Source organism: Papaver somniferum, chromosome 10 (assembly GCF_003573695.1).
Source record: "Papaver somniferum cultivar HN1 chromosome 10, ASM357369v1, whole genome shotgun sequence".
Taxonomy (NCBI): domain Eukaryota; kingdom Viridiplantae; phylum Streptophyta; class Magnoliopsida; order Ranunculales; family Papaveraceae; genus Papaver; species Papaver somniferum.
In genome coordinates this window covers 91,240,823-91,261,588 of record NC_039367.1, presented here as the reverse complement: position 1 = coordinate 91,261,588, position 20,766 = coordinate 91,240,823, and the positions used below count along the sequence as shown (strand labels likewise).

Below are 20,766 nucleotides of genomic sequence, written 5' to 3'. Positions count from 1 at the left end.
CGAACATGGTCTCCTGATGAGTGCTAAAAAGTGCATATTTTTATATATTTTTCTTGACATTTAACTCATCTTTTGTGCATTAATTCTACATTTTATCCCATATTCTGTGTTTTCGTTGTTTTCAAGAATAAATACTTTTCTTAATTAATTTTGCATTTTTAGGTACTAAATAAAGCCTGGTTATCTCACGGAGCGAAAAGAGCAAAGGAACGTCAAAGACTCCCACTAGAAGGAAGCGAAGAATGATGTTTGCAAGAGCCGGATCAACTAGAAGTGGGCTTGAAGAGGAAGAATTGTTCTTAAAAAAGATATGGGCTTGGCATACCCAAGACCCAAAACCCTTACCCAAATCCATTTCCATTATCCATACCCATTTCCATGAGAGCCGTCAGATTGGATCCATCTCATCATCCAACGGCCACCTCATCATTGTGCATCAAAATCCAAAGCTCCTGTCAAACACCATAGTACCTAACCCCATCTTGAGCCGTCAGTTTCGTTGCATCTCATCATCCAACGGTCGCTTCAAGCTTCATCCCATCGTGCCGTTCAATTACATCCAAAACTGATCATCCAGCGTCGTTCGTTTGCTGTGCATCAGACTCCGATGTACCGCTCAACACCGAATCATCAAATATCTTCTACACCAGTCGAGCCAAACTCTCCCTTTCTCCCAAAACTATTTTCTCCCCGACCAGAGCTCTGCAACTCCATCTCTTCACCCCTCACCCTCTGCGCCACCATCTCCATACCCTGTTCATCACCAAAATCCCCATAAACCCATTCCCTAGTTGCCTCTCTTTCTCCTTCTTAGCACCCACACACCCTAGGTGCTACAATCAAGAGAGAGATGAAACTAGGGTTTCATCACAGTTGAAGAGGAGACCCAAATCGAGGAGTTGATCGAGCAGACAATAGCAGAAGAGAGATGGGTTCGACAGAGGAGACAAATTCAGGGCATGGGTAAGTTGAGTAACCCAAAAAAATTGTCTACTGCTACTTTTTGTGTAACCCTAATTTTTCTTTTGGGTATAAATTGAAGAACTGTAACAACATTGAGTTCATGCCTGGATTAGCCAGAGCACAACCCATTAGAGGCCTGGACTAGCCAGTGCTCTCTACTGTCACTTCTCAATCCAAGTTTAATTTTAGTTTCAATTTCAGTTCAAGTTCAGTTCAATGTTTTATACAATTTCAATTCCATTGTCATTTAATTTCATTATGCTCTAACTTCATATGCTAGGGGTTAGATGATACTCTTGAATTGTAAGCTAGGATAGTCCATGTTCATGTCACTGTTCTTGTAGTGCTGAAACTAAGTAGGAATGATAATTAGTTAGTTGAGTGAATGCACCTGTGATCAGCTGTGCTGTAAGAAGACAGCTGATTCTAGGGGTGTAAGAGTGAGAGTAGCTAAGGATTCAGTCCATTTGAAGGACTGTGCTTAATTGAAGTAGGGAAGTTAGTAAACTTAGTGATCAAATGCACCTGTGATTGAGTGTGCTGTAAGAAGACACTCAATGCTAGGGGTGAACTAGAGAACTTAGGGGATTAACCTTCCACCAATGCGGATTGCTAGATAACTGGTTGAGCAAACAAGCATGTGATCAGCTGTACTGTGAGAAGACAGTTGATGCTAGGGATAAGTTAGTAAGATTAGTTAAGTAAATCATCCATAATCTTCCCTGAGATGAAGCAAGAACATGATTTGATTAGGATCTGCCTTAGTTTAGGATCAAGAAGTGGATTCAAAAGCCCTAGCATGTTCCTGTTTACTTGCTTTACATTCTACTGTTTTTCAGTTCAGTCACTGCCATCATATCAAGTGTGTTTTAACACAACCAAGACTCTTTGTTACAACTCAGTTTTAGTGAAACCTTAAGCTTCAACTACACACACCTTGTCCCTGTGGATCGACCCGTATTTGCATTGTTCTACACCTCGACACCGTGCACTTGCGGTATTAGTTTATAGGTCTTTTTAGAAACCTACCAAGTTTTTGGCACCGCTGCCGGGGACTTGTCATTGTGTGGTTGCTGTTTTTCCTTGCTTTCTTTTGCTGCTATTCACTTGCATATCTTGCATTTCGTATAATAATTTAGTGTAAGCATTTATCTCATCATAACTTGCATTCATTACTGCATATTCATCTTTGCATTGCATACTCATTGCATCTTGCTGTCCTGATTGCATATCATATTTGCATATTAGTCATCTTTACATTCTTGCAGTCAATCTTGCGTTACAGTTCTTGTTCACTGCCTTTCTTTGTTGTCCTTGACATTTTTGTTGAGTGACCAGGTATTGTGACCTTGCTGTGAGGCTGAGAACAAACCTCTGGTGCTGTTGTGCTGCTGTGAAGCCCAAATAGAGCTGCTACTGCCAAGCCTGCAACATTGCCCCTGTTCAGCTACTGCTTGTGGTGCTGCTGAACTTGTGGTGCTGCTGTTGCTGCTGAGCTGCTTCTCCTGCTGCTGCTCCTGGTCCTGCTGCTGTGCCTCAGCTGTTGCTGCTGTGCAAAGGCAAGCTGCTGCTACCTCCTGCTGGAGCTGCTGTTGCTGTGATCCAAATCCCAACTGGGCTTTTGCAACCAAACTGAACAGCTGGGCTGTGCTTAAGCAAGTAAGCCTAAACCCATTAAGAGAACCCAAACTGTGGGCTTCCATTTTTCTTGTGGGCTTGTAATATTAAACCCTTTTTTGGGCTTATATTTTCTTTGGGCTTGTAATCTTAATTACTTGTGGGCTTGTTTCTTTAATTTCTTGTGGGCTTGTGGTGTTAGATTGATTTGGGCCTGTAGTTTTAAATTAGAAAAACTGAACTTTTGAAAGCCCAACTGGGCCTCAAACCAAACAAGCAACAGTTGGGCTATTTCAAAAGCTACATTGGGCTTCAGTTTGCATACACATTGTGGGCTTAGTTCACCTTCCCTTGGCAAAGCAATTTATCCCACCAATGTGGGCTTGCTCCCAATACTAAAACCAAAATTTTTGCTCCCATTTGAAACCAAATTTTCTTTTCAAAACCCCTAAAAAACCAAATGTTTTTCATTCCCATCAAAACCAAAATTTTCCCATAAAAAACCAAAATTTTGAAAACCCTTTAAAACCAAATAGTGGGCTTTGTGTCTTTTCAATATGGGCCAACCTAGTGCTCTCCATGAATACATGTATCCCACAATAAAAATTCCATTATCATGTATTGTCTTACCTCAAACCAATAACCCTTTTAAAATAAATGCAAGCATGATACAAATACTTCCTATATTTCGAGGGTTCGATTCTGAGAACCCCTATACTCATGTAAGAGAGTTTAAACAAACTTTTCGGACTATGCAACCTGATCATATGTCCGAAGACTCTCTGAAATTGCGTTTGTTTACATTCTCTCTAAAGGAAAGGGCCAAAACATAGTTTTACGGTTTGAGACCACAATCAATCAACACTTGGGACCAACTCACAGATCTATTTTTAAAAAAATTCTTTCCACATCATAGGACCATCGCTATTCGTCAAAGTATCAATTGTTTTGTCCAATTTGATGAGGAAACTGTTTTTGACTATTTTGAACGTTTTAATGATTTGTTGAGCGAATGTCCACACCATGGATTTGAGAAGTGGAGACTTGTCGCTATCCTCTATGAGGGACTAGACTTTAAATATCGAGCCATGGTTGAGTGTATGTGTAATGGTGGATTTCTTGATAAAACTGTGGATGATGCATGGAAATTTTTAGCTGAGATTGCGGAGAAAACCCGTCAATGGGAATCCATTAGGGAAACTGAGACACTATCACATGATATAGGTGGTAATGAATTGAACTTTGAAAATAACATGTCTAGTCCTTCTCATGTGTATGATATTGAATATGAACCTAATCTAGAGGAACATGAGTTGACTAATGACACCACAACTGCTAATAGGGACAAGTATGCATATTACTATGATGATGATGATGATAATGTTATGTTAGAAGAACATGTCTATGCTGAAAATGTTGTGGAACCTTTGGTTTCAAATACAATAGGCTTTTCTGCCTCGACCTTCATGAATGATATTTCTTCTAATATTCCATATGCATGTGATGTTGATACTGATTTTGATATTGTGCAATTATCCTGTGAAGAACATGACTTAGGTAAATCTTCTGTTGACACTAATGATCCTATGCAGGAAAACATAGTTGATGTGTCTGATTCCATACTTAAGCCACAATATATTGCTTCTGTTGATGATAATTTGAATATATCGGATAACCACGATTCTGAATTAGGACTTGTGCAAATTTTTTGTGATGATGAGCATGCTACACATCTTGAGTGTGACTTAGATAATGCTGATGTAACTGATAATATTGATACTCTTGATCTCATGCATGTGAGACACTTAGATGTCACTTTCTTGCCTAAGTCACAATCTGATAGCCTTCCACCCAACCTAGAGTTGGTTTGTCCCCAAAAACTGAGAGTCCCTAATCTAGGTTTGGAACTGTGTGCTTCCCAAGTCCTTTTGGACTATTTTGCATCTAAGTATAATATCTTTGAGGAACCACAGTTGGAATTATCATGTGTACCCGTCCCTAGCAAAGTTCATTTCGAATTAGACCTTGTGCATGATGAACCCCAAAAACTGCGAGATTTTGTATCCAAAATTTTATCTGTTGAAAAATCCAGGTTTGGGGGTAGCTCATTTTGTTTCACAGCTTCACTTGCATGCCTATCATATTATTATTGTGTGAAGCTGTTGAAACCTCTACACTTTGTCTTTTGGGTTGATCCTCAACTCTTTAGATTGTTAGTGTATGGTGAATTTTTTGTATATAATCCAGTAGATAAAAATTTTAAAAATCCTTTTATTCCTTTTGTATATATTTTGCTAATCCAATATGATCTCGGCTGACATATGTTGGATTCTTGCCTTGAATAACGGAGTTCTAATATTGCTTTCGACGAAATCGGGTATTCTCTTTCCTTTTTCTCTACTCAACATGATACTCTTCATATGTTGTATTATAATTTTGTTCATATTTTGAAACATTGAGGACAATGTTTAGTTTAGGTTTGGGGGTGAAAAGTAGATACTTTGATAATATGCCATAATTGAAAACAAGAACTCCTTCTTTTTGAAAAAAATTTAAAAATTCCAAAAAAATTAAAAAATGATAAAAAAACATAAAAATGGAGCTCATTTACCTTGAAATGTTGACTCTTGTGCAAATATGTAATTTTTAGGAGTCTTAGTCTAGATATTTAGGCACCCTGATTCTAGCACAATTCACATAGTGATAAGAAACTTGCACGCGCACGATCTACCAATACATGTATAACCTCATCCTTGAGGTGTTCTATCGGAAGTTTTAGTTGCCAATCACTTTAGAATACTGAACGAAAATTGACTAGCTTGTTCTTTGGTTGGTTGGGATAGAAGGTGGAGGTTACATTAAGAAAACAACCATCAAATTTAACTGGGTGCATCAAAAAGGGCTACCTCTTGCTAAGAGTCATGTAATTTTTTTATTTCCTTTTGTATATGTATCAAAAGTATTGCTTGTTAAAAAAAAAAAAAAAAAAAAAAAAAAAAAAAAAAAAAAAGTCAAAAAAAGTCAAAAAAAAAAAAGAATGAAAAAAATGAAAAAATCAATCAAGTATTTATCAATTTCATCCTCTCTTGTTCCAAAAATAAAAGAGAGTAGTCAATGTAAATAAGAGTCATGTAAAGAGTCATCTTTTGTGTTTTATTGCAATAAGCAAGGAAGGGTGTATGCCATTGATGTACAACGCGAGTAATTGTGAAATACCTCCAACTCATTCACAATTCTCGTAAAGTCCGGACAGCTAGCTAGATTTCGACCTTGGTTCTTAGCCTGAGAAACTATCTCTTGGTGATTAGTAGTCATAACATCCGATCTTTCTTTACACATGTGTAGATACACTTTACACTCTTATCACATGTCTTTATTTGTTATCATTGCTAGGATTGTGCCTTTGATAGCTAGATTGACATCTCCATTTTGCTGTGAGCTTAAACTGTCTTGCACATGTCACATTTGATGGAATATGAGCTTATATTTTGACCTAGAACTTTGTAGGTACGTTCTAAGCAAACCTTCACGAGACTTCACTCGTCCACTAGGGACACTTAGTGGTTTAAAAGGCTTAGTGCATACGCTAAATGCATTCGAGAGACCAGCGACAGTGGTATAGGTAGGATTTCCTTAGTTTTGTTTTACTTGAGGACAAGTAAAATTCAGGTTTGGGGGTATTTGATGAGTGCTAAAAAGTGCATATTTCTATATATTTTTCTTGGCATTTAACTCATCTTTTGTGCATTAATTCTACATTTTATCCCATATTCTGTGTTTTCGTTGTTTTCAAGAATAAATACTTTTTTTAATTAATTTTGAATTTTTAGGTACTAAATAAAGCCTGGTTATCTCACGGAGCGAAAAGAGCAAAGGAACGGCAAAGACTCCCGCTAGAAGGAAGCGAAGAATGATGTTTGCAAGAGCCGAATCAATTAGAAGTGGGCTTGAAGAGGAAGAATTGTTCTTAAAGAAGATATGGGCTTGGCATACCCAAGACCCAAAACCCTTACCCAAATCCATTTCCATTATCCATACCCATTTCCATGAGAGCCGTCAGATTGGATCCATCTCATCATCCAACGACCACCTCATCATTGTGCATCAAAATCCAAAGCTCCTGTCAAACACCATAGTACCTAACCCCATCTTGAGCCGTCAGTTTCGTTGCATCTCATCATCCAACGGTCGCTTCAAGCTTCATCCCATCGTGACGTTCAATTACATCCAAAACTGATCATCCAGCGTCGTTCGTTCGCTGTGCATCAGACTCCGATGTACCGCTCAACACCGAATCATCAAATATCTTCTACACCAGTCGAGCCAAACTCTCCCTTTCTCCCAAAACTATTTTCTCCCCGACCAGAGCTCTGCAACTCCATATCTTCACCCCTCACCCTCTGCGCCACCATCTCCATACCCTGTCCATCACCAAAAACCCCATAAACCCATTCCCTAGGTGCTACAATCAAGAAAGAGATGAAACTAGGGTTTCATCACAGTTGAAGAGGAGACCCAAATCGAGGAGTTGATCGAGCAAACAATAGCAGAAGAGAGAGGGGTTCGACAGAGGAGACAAATTCAGGGCATGGGTAAGTTGAGTAACCCAAAAAAATTGTCTACTGCTACTTTTTGTGTAACCCTAATTTTTCTTTTGGGTATAAATTGAAGAACTGTAACAACATTGAGTTCATGCCTGGATTAGCCAGAGCACAACCCATTAGAGGCCTGGACTAGCCAGTGCTCTCTACTGTCACTTCTCAATCCAAGTTTAATTTTAGTTTCAATTTCAGTTCAAGTTCGGTTCAATGTTTTATACAATTTCAATTCCATTGTCATTTAATTTCATTATTCTCTAACTTCATATGCTAGGGGTTAGATGATACTCTTGAATTGTAAGCTAGGATAGTCCATGTTCATGTCACTGTTCTTGTAGTGCTGAAACTAAGTAGGAATGATAATTAGCTAGTTGAGTGAATGCACCTGTGATCAGCTGTGCTGTAAGAAGACAGCTGATTCTAGGGGTGTAAGAGTGAGAGTAGCTAAGGATTCAGTCTATTTGAAGGACTGTGCTTAATTGAAGTAGGGAAGTTAGTAAACTTAGTGATCAAATGCACCTGTGATTGAGTGTGCTGTAAGAAGACACTCAATGCTAGGGGTGAACTAGAGAACTTAGGGGATTAACCTTCCACCAATGTGGATTGCTAGATAACTGGTTGAGCAAACAAGCATGTGATCAGCTGTACTGTGAGAAGACAGTTGATGCTAGGGGTAAGTTAGTAAGATTAGTTAAGTAAATCATCCATAATCTTCCCTGAGATGAAGCAAGAACATGATTTGATTAGGATCTGCCTTAGTTTAGGATCAAGAAGTGGATTCAAAAGCCCTAGCATGTTCCTGTTTACTTGCTTTACATTCTACTGTTTTTCAGTTCAGTCACTGCCATCATCTCAAGTGTGTTTTAACACAACCAAGACTCTTTGTTACAACTCAGTTTTAGTGAAACCTTAAGCTTCAACTACACACACCTTGTCCCTGTGGATCGACCCGTATTTGCATTGTTCTACACCTCGACACCGTGCACTTGCGGTATTAGTTTGTAGGTCTTTTTAGAAACCTACCATCTCCCACCCGCGCCCTTGCCTGGTTCTTCTAGGCCTTCTTCAGGTGGTAGCGTACCTTCATCTCGCAAAGACAACCCTGCTGATGGATCTGTATCGTCCAAGTAGATTTCTTTTATTAGTCATAGAAAGTTGATCCTCGTTGATTATATAGTTTCAGATCATTTTTTGATGTGTTTCTTGCTCTATCTTATTTGCTGAACTTGTAATCAACTCTTTATGGAATGGATCATCCTTTTGGCATACCTGCGTTATCAATTTATTTTTATTTTAAGTCTTGTGAGGCGTTAAATTAGAAATAACTTGCTTTGTAAAAAGTTCGAGTGTTGGGTGCGACACCGAAGGTAGGTATCTTCGTGATCGTCTTGAGACCTGTCACCCCATTGGCGAATCCTGGGCCAGAGGATTCCCAAACAGTGGGGGCCGAGGCAGCGTTCTAGGATATGGGATGCTTATTTGAAATGTTTACATGCACCCATTCCGTCGACCCGCTGCCTTAAAATTGGTTGGGTATCTCTTTCTGCTGGGTGCTTCCCCATGGTCTTACACTCATAGACACTGATAGGGGAGCCCTGAGAGATTGTAGATTAACTACTTTCCCAAATATTGTTAATTTATTATGTAATGTACATGCGTTCACCCAGCAGGCCTTTTGACCATTTCGTTTGCTCGAAGATTTTGCAAAAAGTTTGTTTGATTGATAGGTTGAGGCCTGCTACTCCTCGTCCAGAGATAGAAACATGTAGAGCGGTTACGCTGCCTTCTTCTTCTGGTATTCTTCACGCAGATGCAAAGCTGCGCTGCTCCTATGGGTAGTATGGTTTGAGCCATTTAGCATTCCAAGGGTGTAAGGGGACGTCGCCTTTCAGATTTCGAAGATAGTAGGAACCGTTTCCCGCAATGTCGTGTGTTATAAAAGGTCCTCCCCATGCAGGTGCTAACTTGCCCCATTTCTTCTCTCGTTGATACTGCGGGATTGTTCTTAACACATACTTCCCTTCTACAAAATTTCGAAGCTTAACCTTTTTGTTGTATTCTCTCGCTAATCTTCGTTGATAATTTTCCATCTTTTGCAATGCTGCTTCCCTCCTTTCTTCCAGGTCGTCCAGTCTCTCTAACATCATGTCTGTTGTGTGATTTTTCTCCCATGCCTCGGTCTTTGTGGTTGGCATGAGGATCTCTGTTGGGATGACTGCTTCAGCTCCATAAGTGAGGAGAAATGGGGATTCCCCGGTGGCAGATATTCGTGTTGTCCTGTAGCCCCATAATACATTGTGTAGCTGCTCACACCACCGCCCCTTATGTTCGTCTAATTGCTTTTTGAGGATAAGGGCGAGGGTCTTATTAGAAGCTTCCGCTTGTCCGTTGCTCTGAGGGTATATGGGTGTGTATTTGTTCTTCCTTATTTTGAAAGTGTCGAAGAGCATGTCTATATTTTTCCCTTGTAATTGCTTACCATTATCGGACACGATTTCCGCTGGTATGCCGAACCTGCAAATGATGTTTTGGAATATGAAAGTAAACACATCCACGTCTCAGATCCTGGCTAAGGCTTTAGCTTCCACCCATTTAATGAAGTAGTCCGTGGCTACTATCAAAAATCGTCTTTTCCCTGACCCTTCGATGAAAGGCCCAACGATATCTATGCCCCCTTTTGCAAATGGCCACGGACTATCCACAAAATTTAGCGTTGTTGCTGGTGCGTGTATCTTTTTGGAGAAACGCTGACATTCTTCACATCGTCGGGACATTCTTGCGGCATCTTGTATCATTGTGGGCCAGTAATATCCTTGCATTTTCGCTTTGTCGGCTAGTGATCTCATGCCGCTATGATTCCCTGCATCACCGTAATGAATGTCGTTTAGAATTCGATGCCCCTCTTTCCTGGATAAGAAACGTAGTAACGGTCCGAGGAAAAATTTCTTGTACATGACCCCATCCCGAAGATCATATCTTCCTACTTTGGAGAGTATTTTCCTGGCTTGTTTATGATCCGCGGGTAAGGTCCCATCCTTGAGAAACGCATGAATCACCATTCTCCAATCATCTTCGTTGCTGAAATCTTCGTCTTGATTTGCTCTCAACAGGGTTTCTTCTTCGTCGAAATCGTTATGGATGTCTTCTCCCACCTGATCTTCGATATTTTCTTCCACTGTATCTTGATTGGTAGCAAAGGAAACTTGTGATGCAATTGAAGGCTCGTATACTCTTGTTATTTTGATAGCTTCGATATTTTGTCCTTCAGCATGGATGATATATATGCTAGGGCATCCGCGTGCCTGAGATTCTCCTGCATAAGTGCCTGAACTTGATGTTCGGAATTTGTGATGCCAATGTTTGGACCAAGGCCATGTAAGCTGAGAGGGTGTCGTCGTATACATTGTATTCGAACCCTATTGTCGTATGACAAGCTGCGAGTCACTTGTCAGTCTTACATCAGTTACCCCCATCTCTATTATCAAGCGGAGGGCATGTACGACTGCCTCGTATTCGACGATGTTGTTAGTATGCTCTTTGAATTCTAACTGAGTGCATGTACGATCCTTTCTCCGGTTGGGGTGGTGATGACAATGCCTATTCCCCCCTTCCTTATTTTTGGAACCATCGACGAAGACTTCCCATTGTCTTTGACTCGGGTTCGAGGACATCAACTGGATCCTTTTTTCCTCGTCAGCTTCTGGTATGCCCCTAATCTCTTCATCGTTGTCCAGGGGAGGTCTGCTAAGAAATCCGCCAATACTTGGGATTTTTGGGAGTGTTGAATTTCATGGATGATGTTGAATTGGTCCAGGTGGGTGTTCCACTTGGCTATTCTCCTACTTTCCTCTTTGCTTTGAGGACTGCTTCCAATGGTGCTTTGCATGGGACGCGGATGAAGTGAGTTAGGAAATAGGTTCTCAGCTTTTGAGTAGCCCATACTAATGCCAGGATGAGTTGTTCGATCTTCGTGTAATTCCTTTCCGCAGAATTGAGGGTCTTGCTGACATAATAGATAGGTGTTCTATCTTCGTATTGGTTTTGACCAATACACTGCGCTAACTGCGTCTTCTGTCGCTGCTATGTACAGCGCCAAAACCTCATCGGGATCAGGTTTTTGTAGGATCGGAATTGAAGCCAGGTATTCCTTGATTTTTTGGAAGGCTTCTTCACACTCTGTGGTCCATTCAAACTTACTCCCTTTTTTGAGAATATTGAAAAAATGTTTGCATTTTCCGAGGATCGGGCAATAAATCTGCCCAAGGCTGCTAAGGATCCATTGAGCTTTTGCACTTCTTTCAAATTCTTCGGAGATGGCATTTCCACTATGGCCTGAATCTTTGCGGGGTCTACCTCAATGCCCCTTTTTGTTACCAGATATCCGAGAAATTTCCCTGAGGTGACACCGAAGGTGCACTTTTCTGGATTTACTTTCATGTGATGTTTCTCATTGCTTCAAAAATCTCTCAGATTTGGTGGTGATCTTTGCGCAGCCTCTTTTGACGAGCATGTCGTCAACGTAGACTTCCAGGGTACTACCAATCCATGGCTTGAAGATAGCATCGACCATTCTTTGGTAAGTTGCCCCTGCGTTTCGAAGTCCGAAGGGCATTCTTGTAGCAATAAAGGTCGCGCGGGGTGTAGAATGTGTGTGTTGTTGATCTTCTTCTGCCAGGGCTACTTGGTTGTAACCAGAATATCCATCCATGAATGATAGCTCTTCGTACCCTTCCACTGCTTCAACCAGTTGATCTATGCTCGGTAGTGGATAGCTGTCTTTGGACATGCTTGTTGAGGTTAGTAAAGTCGATGCATATTCTAACCCCTCCATTGTTTTTGGGAACGATGACCATGTTCGAGATCCATGTTGGGTACTTGACTTCCTTGATGAAGCCTGCTTCTAGCAGTTTTCGGAGCTCTTTCTCTACTGCCTTGTGATACTCCGGTGCAACTTTTCTTATTTTCTGCCTGAAAGGTGGCGTGCCCGGTTTGATGCGTAGCTCGTGTTGGATTATCTTTGGATCAATCCCCGGCATGTCTCCTAACTTCCAGGCGAATACATCCGCGTATTCCTTAAGTAGTTTGGTTAAGGAAGCTTCTCTTTCTTCGTTCATTATGGTCCCTATTTTGATCATCTTCGGATTTTATTCCGTTCCTATGTTGATTACTTTTACGGGCTCCACTGGTGTGAACATCGGCTTTGGGTCCCCAAGGATAGGGACATTCTTTAATTGCTATTTGGTAGGTTCCTGTTCTTCGCTGGCTGCTGAAGTGCTTGCCTCTGTGTTAAGAATATTATCATTCTTTGTCAAGCTCTTCCCCTCGGTTTCCTTGAGGAACAAGTCTATGGCCTTTTCTTTCGCAGCTTCTTTGTTTTCGGCCCTTCGGGTTTCTCGCTGCTCTTCCTGTTCGTTGTTGATACGATCTTGAGTGGCCTGGCACTCCTTTGCAGAGACTCGATCTCCCTTGATTTCCATTACTCCATTGGGTGTAGGGAATCTGAGATATTGGTAGTAAGTTGCTGCCACTCCCTTGAGTTTGTGTACCCATTTTCGGCCAATAATGGCGTTATAGGGGGATGGGGTCTACCATGCTGAACCGTGTTTCTACCTTCATGGGACCAGCGTCCACCTGTAACACGATGTCTCCCAATGGCTTTGTGGGTGCTCCGTTGAACCCGTAGATGGTGTAATAAGATGGCATCAGCTTCTCATCATTGAGCTTCATCCGTTTGAAGGTGTCGTAGAATAGAACGTTAACTGAGCTTCCCCCGTCGATGAGGATCTTTTTCAGGTTACATCCGGCCACCGGTAGTGTGAGGACCAAAGGGTCGTTATGTTCTTCCATATCTTCTTCGATATCTTCAGTATCGAAGGTGATAGGTGCGTCCATCCACTCTTCGTGCTCGTCCACCTCTACCATCAATCTTATATAACTCGCAGTAATCTTCGAATTGCTTTCTTAACCTCTTTCCTATCTGCGCTGTAAGTGAGGGTCCTACGGCTTCAGAACATGAAATGGTGTTGATTGTGCGGTTTCCCTCTGGAAGTTGGACTTGCTTGCTTCGTTTGGATCTATCCTCGGTGACTTCTTTTTGTATGTATTGCTTGAGTTCGCCAGCATCAATCAATTTTTGGATCATTATTTTGAGGTTTTTGCATTTCTCGGTCTGGTGACCATTGAAGCAATGATACTCACAATAATCTTTTGACTTCTCGGTCCTTGGGGGTTGTTTTACCTTAGACCATGACCACTCCAAATTTTCCCGTCCCTTGATCTCTCGCAAGATCCGAGCGTAGCTAGCATTGAGCTTCGTATAAACCTGATCTTCGAATTTTCGATCGCCTTTTTGTCGATCATCTCTTCGTTCCTTCCTATCTTCGTGCGGTCGTTCCACTGAGTTATTGTTTTTGGCCCCGCTGGTTTGTTCTGCGGAATTGGTACGGTGAGACCTTTGCGTTTTTGCCCTCGGGTTCTCATGCTGGATTTCTTCAAGACGAGCATTCTTCTTAATAATTATTCGAAGATCTACTTCTATCTTAGGTACTCTTCCGTGGATCTCAACAAACAGTGGACTCATTCGGTCTAATCCCCATTTGTAGCAGTTGATGCTCACTACGGGATCTACACTCCTTATAGCTTGGCAGATCTTGTGCCATCTGTTGGTGTAGTCCCTTGTATTCTCCTTGTAACCGATTGCCAGCGAAAAGAGTTTATCCATTCCGGTGTTGACAGCTTTGTTGTACATGTAGGTTCTCAAGAATTTCTCTGCGAGTTGATCGTAGGAATTGATGGAGTCAGGTGGCAAGTTGTCAAACCAAGAAAAAGTTGACCCCTTCAGACTTGATGGGAAATACCTACAGGGGACAACGTCGTTTGACTCCATCGGGCTAAGATACGATTATAATACCGAATATGTGCCGCGGGATCACTGGACCCGTCATAGCATTCGAAAGTTGGGACAGGGAACTTCAGCGGAATGGGGGTGTTTGCCATGCGATGAGTTAGGGGCGTGGATGTAGCCTCTTTTATCACCTCTTCTAGCCTTCCTCCGCCTTGTCTGGCTTTTAGCTGCTGATCTCAGTCATCATCTCATCACGCAGCTCTTCCATCGCGCGGTGATGCCCCACGTTCTCATACTCAGTTGAGCGTTTTTTTCTTCGATCCTCACTGTCGTAATAATCTGAGTCTTCGGCGGCATAATCCGGATCAAATGCACTGCTTCCCCTAGCGGCGTTTTCTAGGATGATTCTTCGGTCTCGATTAGGTTGTGGTGCCTTAGAATTTGCTTCTTCAAGTTGTTGGCTGGTCTTCGTGCTTTGGGCAATCCGATCTTTTAAGTCTTGATTTTCTCTGGCCAGCAGAGCTACGGCATCTGCGTAGACTGTAGTTGCAGGAAATCCTACAACACACCCCTTGTATTATCATGACTATGATTTCTAGATCTAAACTTATTTGATATGAAAATAAAGATAAAGATAAAGATAATGAAAATAGAAAATAAGACACAAGATTTACGTGGTTCGATCAATTTGATCTACATCAACGGGGTTAGGTTTCACTATGATCATTGAATTACATATGAATTACATTGAGACTCCATTAATGAGTATTTGGTGCTCTCTCTCTCTGGTTTTTGGGGAAGAATAAGAAGATAATAATAATACAAGTTCCTTTTCTCTCTCCTACCTTTCTCTTTATATAGGATGCTACCTAGTGGATGACAACTCATATACAGCTAATATTTCTCCTAATTTCGGATCTGGCTTGCGATGATATCGCAAGCTTACAAATATTAATTTCGCAGATCTTCTAATCTTTGCAAAGTTATTACATTTTTCTTATGTTTAAGCTAATATCACCTATTGTATCGTTTCTCAAAGTGCTCTGCGACAATTTTGTAATGCGTTGTTAAGAATTTCGCGAGCATATCGTTGTCGCGAAATTCTGATCCTACATAGACCTGCTGGCTCTTCTTCAATTCTTCGAGCTCTGCCATCATTCGATGAGACTGGTTAGACCCCTGATTGGGAGTTCCTGCTTGTACCCCTACGTCCAAGGTGCCCCCTTCATCTAATGTGTGTATTAAGGGTGGTAGAGGATCAACTTCGATTGTTGGTATCTCCAAGTTTGGTCCCCTCGGTTGAGTTTCCACCCGCGGTGCTAAAACCGCTGGTATAGTTTGATTCTGACCGTTCGTTGACGGCATTCCGAAGGCTGGTGGGTGTGCGGGCTGATGTGTCATAGATTCTGCCACCCCTTCTCTTTGTTGATGGACTTGGTTTGTAGCCGAAGTTTTGTTAGCTTCTGCAGCATGGAAGGCCGCAACAGTCGCACAGTTCTTCGCTGCTGCTGCTTTGAGAGCCGCGGCTGCAATGGAGTTAGTGTTCATAGGTGAGGTGATTTCCGCAGCATCCTGCCTCTGATTTGCTATTTTAGCTTTGTCTCCTTTCTGCTTACTTCGGGTCATGACCGGGGTAGTCCTCGGTGTTTCCTTTGATGAGGCTTTGGTTTTTCCTGCCTCTAGTGTCTTTTCCATCTTGGGTCCTTCTGCATAGGGGAATTTCAAATAAAGAGAACCAGAGATATCCGTGTGGATCGGGTTAGTGTTATTTGTGTTCGTAAAATGTATGGAATAAAAAATGTTTACCTTAAGGAAGAAGAGAGTTGTCCGAGGTCCTTAATAAAAGAAAAAAACATAAAGAATTCAACGATCTTGTTTTCGCAGTACAAATCCTCTAATAAACCATCATGGATCTATATCCGTAGTGAAGATAAAAATAGGAAATCTTTTGAAAAGGCAGATCCGTAGCGAATATCCATGAATCTGATTATTAAGTCTTTTAATTAGTTTAAAATACGCCGAACGTGCAGATCTGTGATAGATAGCCGTGGATTTGTCTGTTTTGAAATGGTGTCCCTGAAGATAAAGACAGTAAACCCAGAATAAAAAAGGTTTTGAAAGCACGCTGAAGCCTTAGTATTAAATGGCTAATAAACAGATAAGTGATGCTAAAAATAATAGAGCAAAGCCATAGTGCGCGTTTAAGGTGAAATCACAGGATAAGATAAATCTTTTACCGGGACAAAGTCCCTGTTTCTAGCGCCAGATTGTGAACACACAAATCACGAGGGAGTCCACGTGTTCACAAACAAAGTTCGCACATACATAAAATTCTTTAATTAAATATGATAGATGCGTAAAAGGGATGATACTATCGATTCATCGACTCAAAGCCTTCGGGCTCATCATTGCCTAGTCGAGTAATATCAGGAGTTGATCGTATAATGAGTAAGAAAACAAATACGAACATAAATAAGAAACGTAAAGGATATACGATGAATATAAAAGTGCTAAAATATAAATAAGATGGAGATTTACGTGGTTCGGCACTAAGGCCTACATCCACGGGGTTGGTGTTTCACTATGTATTGAACGGTTACAGAGATAGTCGAATGACTTTTGATTGTACATAGGTCTGTGGAGATAAAGGATATACTTACTCTTCCTATTTCTCTCTCTCCTATCTTCTCCTCTAATTACTCTAACTTGGTCGACCTCCTTCTCTCTTGGTGGAGAGGGGTATTTATAGGGTTGGACCGTGGGACCTACTTCTGAGAGCCGTTGCAACCTTATCTTCTTGTGCTTTGTGTCCATCACGCAGAGGTCTACGTCCTTTACGATGCCCCCTGCGTTCCATGCTTGATCACGAAGGGTTGTTCTCGTTCGTTCCATGGGTTGATTGACACGTACACTGCTCAGAGTCTTTAATGCGGGTAGTTGAAACGCTTTCTCGTGTCAGACAAGTGTCTTCTGCCCCTGTCACATCCGTGTCAGTCAGATTTCTCCTCGCCGTTGATCTTGACTCTTTCTGGGGATAAGAGAAAGTAGATCTTTGGGAGCTATTTGGTGCTCCGCAATAACATCATACTTCGGTACACCTTAATTTTCTGCCATCGGATTATCTGGACGAAGATCTGATGTTGATGGGATATGCTTCTTGGTTATAAGCGTGTCTCATCATGTTTTGATGGCTTGATTCGCATGCCTTCCACGTGTTTCTTCATAAACACGTGGTTGATGGTGAAATATGTACACACAGTACCAATGTGAATGAAACATCTGCCCATCTTCTTAATTGTCTTCATTATTAGGTTGGTGATTTTGGTCTCTCACGTCTGAAGCATGCAACATTTTTGACTACAAATATTGGGGAAGGAACGGTAATATATTTCACAACATCGCCTTTTCTTTCTTGATTTAATAGTTTTGGATTGAGATGGTTTTATCATCTGAAAAATCCTATATGGTGTTGTTTATTGAATTATTTGCTTAGCCATTGAAGTTGCCTTGTTTTTTTGCATCCACAATGGATGGCGCCAGAGGTTATTCGTAATGAGCCAGCAGATGAAAAGTAGGTTCAAATTCTCTCAGATGTTTCGTCAATGATTATTCTCATTCTCGTGCTGTTAATCATTCGTCAATGATTATTCTCATTCTCGTGCTGTTAATTAAATTGCTTATAATCTTGTTTAATACACGGGGAATCTTTCAGGTCTGATGTATATAGCTTTGGGGTAATCCTGTGGGAGCTTGGCACACTCAAAATCCCCTGGGATGACCTGAACTCAATGCAGGTATATTCATGTAACCTTTGTGCAGATGGATGATGTTACAGTTTTGGAGGTGAATTATGCAGGTGATTGCAGCTGTAGGATTCATGGACCAACAAATTGAGATCCCAAAAGACACCCACCCACAATGGGCATCTCTAATTGAGAATTGCTTGAACAGGTGCTCTTGTCCAGCAACATGTTTTCCTTTTGAAGTGGTCTGAATTTCTGTCAGTATAGTGTACTGTAAACATTTTAGTATAATACTCCCATCTTAACCCATTTTCTCCTCTCTTTTTTATTTGCTGCAACTTGATACTGTAGTGACCCAACAAGACGTCCAACATTCGAGAAACTGCTTGAGAGGTTACAAGTTCTACAGAGGTATTATTCGGCTCAAAAGCTCATGTGAGTTTCGAGTTACCAATTCAAGGGTGGTGGAGGTTAATATCAACATTGAAATTACGGATATGAGTACGATATCCTTACAAGCATGAATGGTGTATATATGTGTCTCGATGAATTGCTGAACAACATCCTATATCACAGTACATTCTCACTGAGTCATCTAGGAGGTGGTTGATTCAACTGAACTCAATAAGTTGGTTGTAATAAGGATGGGTGGAAATAAAAAAGAAGCATGGGTGGTTCTGTTCTGTATGCAAAATTTCGTCTTATAACCCTTTGTGGACTGAATTTCTGTGTGGCTTGCCAATTTTCAGTTTTTTATCAATTTTCAAATAAATATTAATTATTTGAAAACTCAATCAAAATAATCAACCTAGATCAAGCAAACAAAAAATTGACCACCAAATTTTTCTAAGGGTTATTTTGTATTCCGAGTCCTATGCATTTTCACCGCAGGGTCCCAAATATCTCGCAGATACCGGTCAAACAGCTGACTTGCCTTGACCTTGTTGACCATTTAGAGATTACATCACATGAAATGAAATCCAAATTAATGGTACTCTTGTTTTTGATTGATAAGAAAAAAAATCATGGATCAAAACAATCAACTAGTGAAAGCTTGAAAACCTCCAGTTTTTTTTAGTTATCCGTATGACAGAAAAATCTGTTATCTTCTGTTTGTCGTTTTACATTTTTTTTCTTCTTCTTACTCGGTTATGTAGAAATGCTAACCTTACAGTCGTATCACCCAGTTTGTCTTGTTGATATAGGGGCTGTGTCATGCGTGAGACAAACCGCGGGACAGGTAAGTGCAGCTCAGCTGCTTACTTTGTCTATATAAGTAGCGTCTCCACGTTGTTTAGCAAGAAAAACTCAAACTTAATTAATTATTCAAGTACTTAATCTTCCAATTAAATCAATTGCCACTTGATAAATATTCAGTGGTCGTTTACATGTCTTCAGGATATGTGGCGCACACTACTGGACCAATACGATGATTATATATTTTTTTTTGAAAATGATACGAGGATTATATACACAGTTTCTTTAATAATTAAGTTATGAGCCATTGCTAAAAATCTTTTCAATATATTGAGAGAAACCGTATATGCAGCAGAAATAAAATGTTTCGCGAACCAATATGGTTATTCCTGCATATTATGATCTTTTATATGGTATCTATACCATCATTGTCATCATCAGCTGAATTGGCACAAGCAAAACCCGGTTGCCAATTGAAATGTGGGAATGTTACCATTCCGTACCCATTTGGTATAGGTAATAACTGCTCCATGATTGATTTAGATGCCAATATCAAATACACTATCATCTGTAATAGTTCTTATAATCCTCCTAAGCCCTTTATGAAAACAGCTGGTAATTACCTTGAGATTTTAAGCATATCAGAGACAGAAGTTCGCATCAGAAATTTCTTCACTAAGTTCAATCGCGACTTCTACTGGAATGCTACAGATGATTTGTTGGGATATGTATATTTAAAAACATAATTTTGTAATATTACACCAAACTTAGAGAGATAGTGTGGTGGTATTATTTTGGGCTCCCACACTAAAGACTTGGGTTCAAGTCTCACCCCATGCATTTGACCAGGTATATTTATATATCTATATTTATAAAATCCGGGAGAGCGGGGTCTTATTTTTTTTGCACATCTGACTTTTGGTTTTGAAAAACGTTTATGGTAATTATTCTCTAATTAATTGTCTTTAATTTTGACAGTCTTTTCTGCCCGTTTTCTTACTGTTACGAAAAGTTAATTGAGGGGAGTTACTCAAAATTTATTTTCATTAAATTTGATTGATTCTCTTGAACTATATTAGACTAGTTTTGCAGATGATGTAAAAACAAAGTTTTACATCTATTTTTGAGTTCTGAGCAAGTGTTGAAAGAGTATTGTGATTCGATTTCTCATAGTGCAGAGAAATCGAACAAGAGAGTATCAGCTGTTTTATCCCATAGGTTTTTCGACAATTTTGATTGCTAGCACAATCAAAGAGGCTGAGTCGTGAAATACCTTAAAGATAGCGACCTAATCCGCGACTCAGTTGTTTGAGATTTATTTTGTGAATTTTCTATATTGTTTCCAACATGATTCAAGTGTTTCGGATGATCCACAACAAACGTTTCTACTACGGGCAATGGCTGCTAAAGCGAGAGCATTCGTTGAAACAGATAGAGAACCCCAACTTCTCAACTTGGATAATAACCCATTAACGGTATCATGCATATACTAAAAACAAGTTATATGGGATTGGATGCGGCTTAGTTGCTGTTCTCATTGATCTCTTAGGGACGGTGGATCACATAAACAAAGAGTGTCAATCAAGCTGTGAGAATATCGTAGAAGGATCTTGAGTGGCAGTGGCTGTTGCCAGACAACCGTCCCAACGGGGTTGAAGTCATTTATCATGGCTGTGAATGGAACTTCTACCAAGAGTACTATAGGTCCTTTTTCGGGGCAAACTTTGACCAGCTTTGACATACTGGCTGAGCTAGGGCAGTATGAATTTGATTCCGTGGATCTTACTCTGAATACCACAAAAAT

At 40.5% G+C, this 20,766-nt stretch overlaps 1 protein-coding gene across 1 annotated transcript in view; it reads left to right on the top strand.

Moving 5' to 3' along the window:
• LOC113315926 (serine/threonine-protein kinase EDR1-like) overlaps positions 1 to 20,455 on the top strand; it is a 28,674-nt gene extending 8,219 nt beyond the window's left edge. Inside the window, exons 9-14 of the mRNA XM_026564170.1 lie at positions 17,334 to 17,401; positions 17,543 to 17,593; positions 17,735 to 17,816; positions 17,879 to 17,973; positions 18,117 to 18,200; positions 20,320 to 20,455. Coding sequence (XP_026419955.1) covers positions 17,334 to 17,401; positions 17,543 to 17,593; positions 17,735 to 17,816; positions 17,879 to 17,973; positions 18,117 to 18,200; positions 20,320 to 20,455 — 516 coding nt within the window. The remainder of the gene's footprint in view (positions 1 to 17,333; positions 17,402 to 17,542; positions 17,594 to 17,734; positions 17,817 to 17,878; positions 17,974 to 18,116; positions 18,201 to 20,319) is intronic.
• The last annotated feature ends 311 nt before the right edge of the window (positions 20,456 to 20,766 follow it).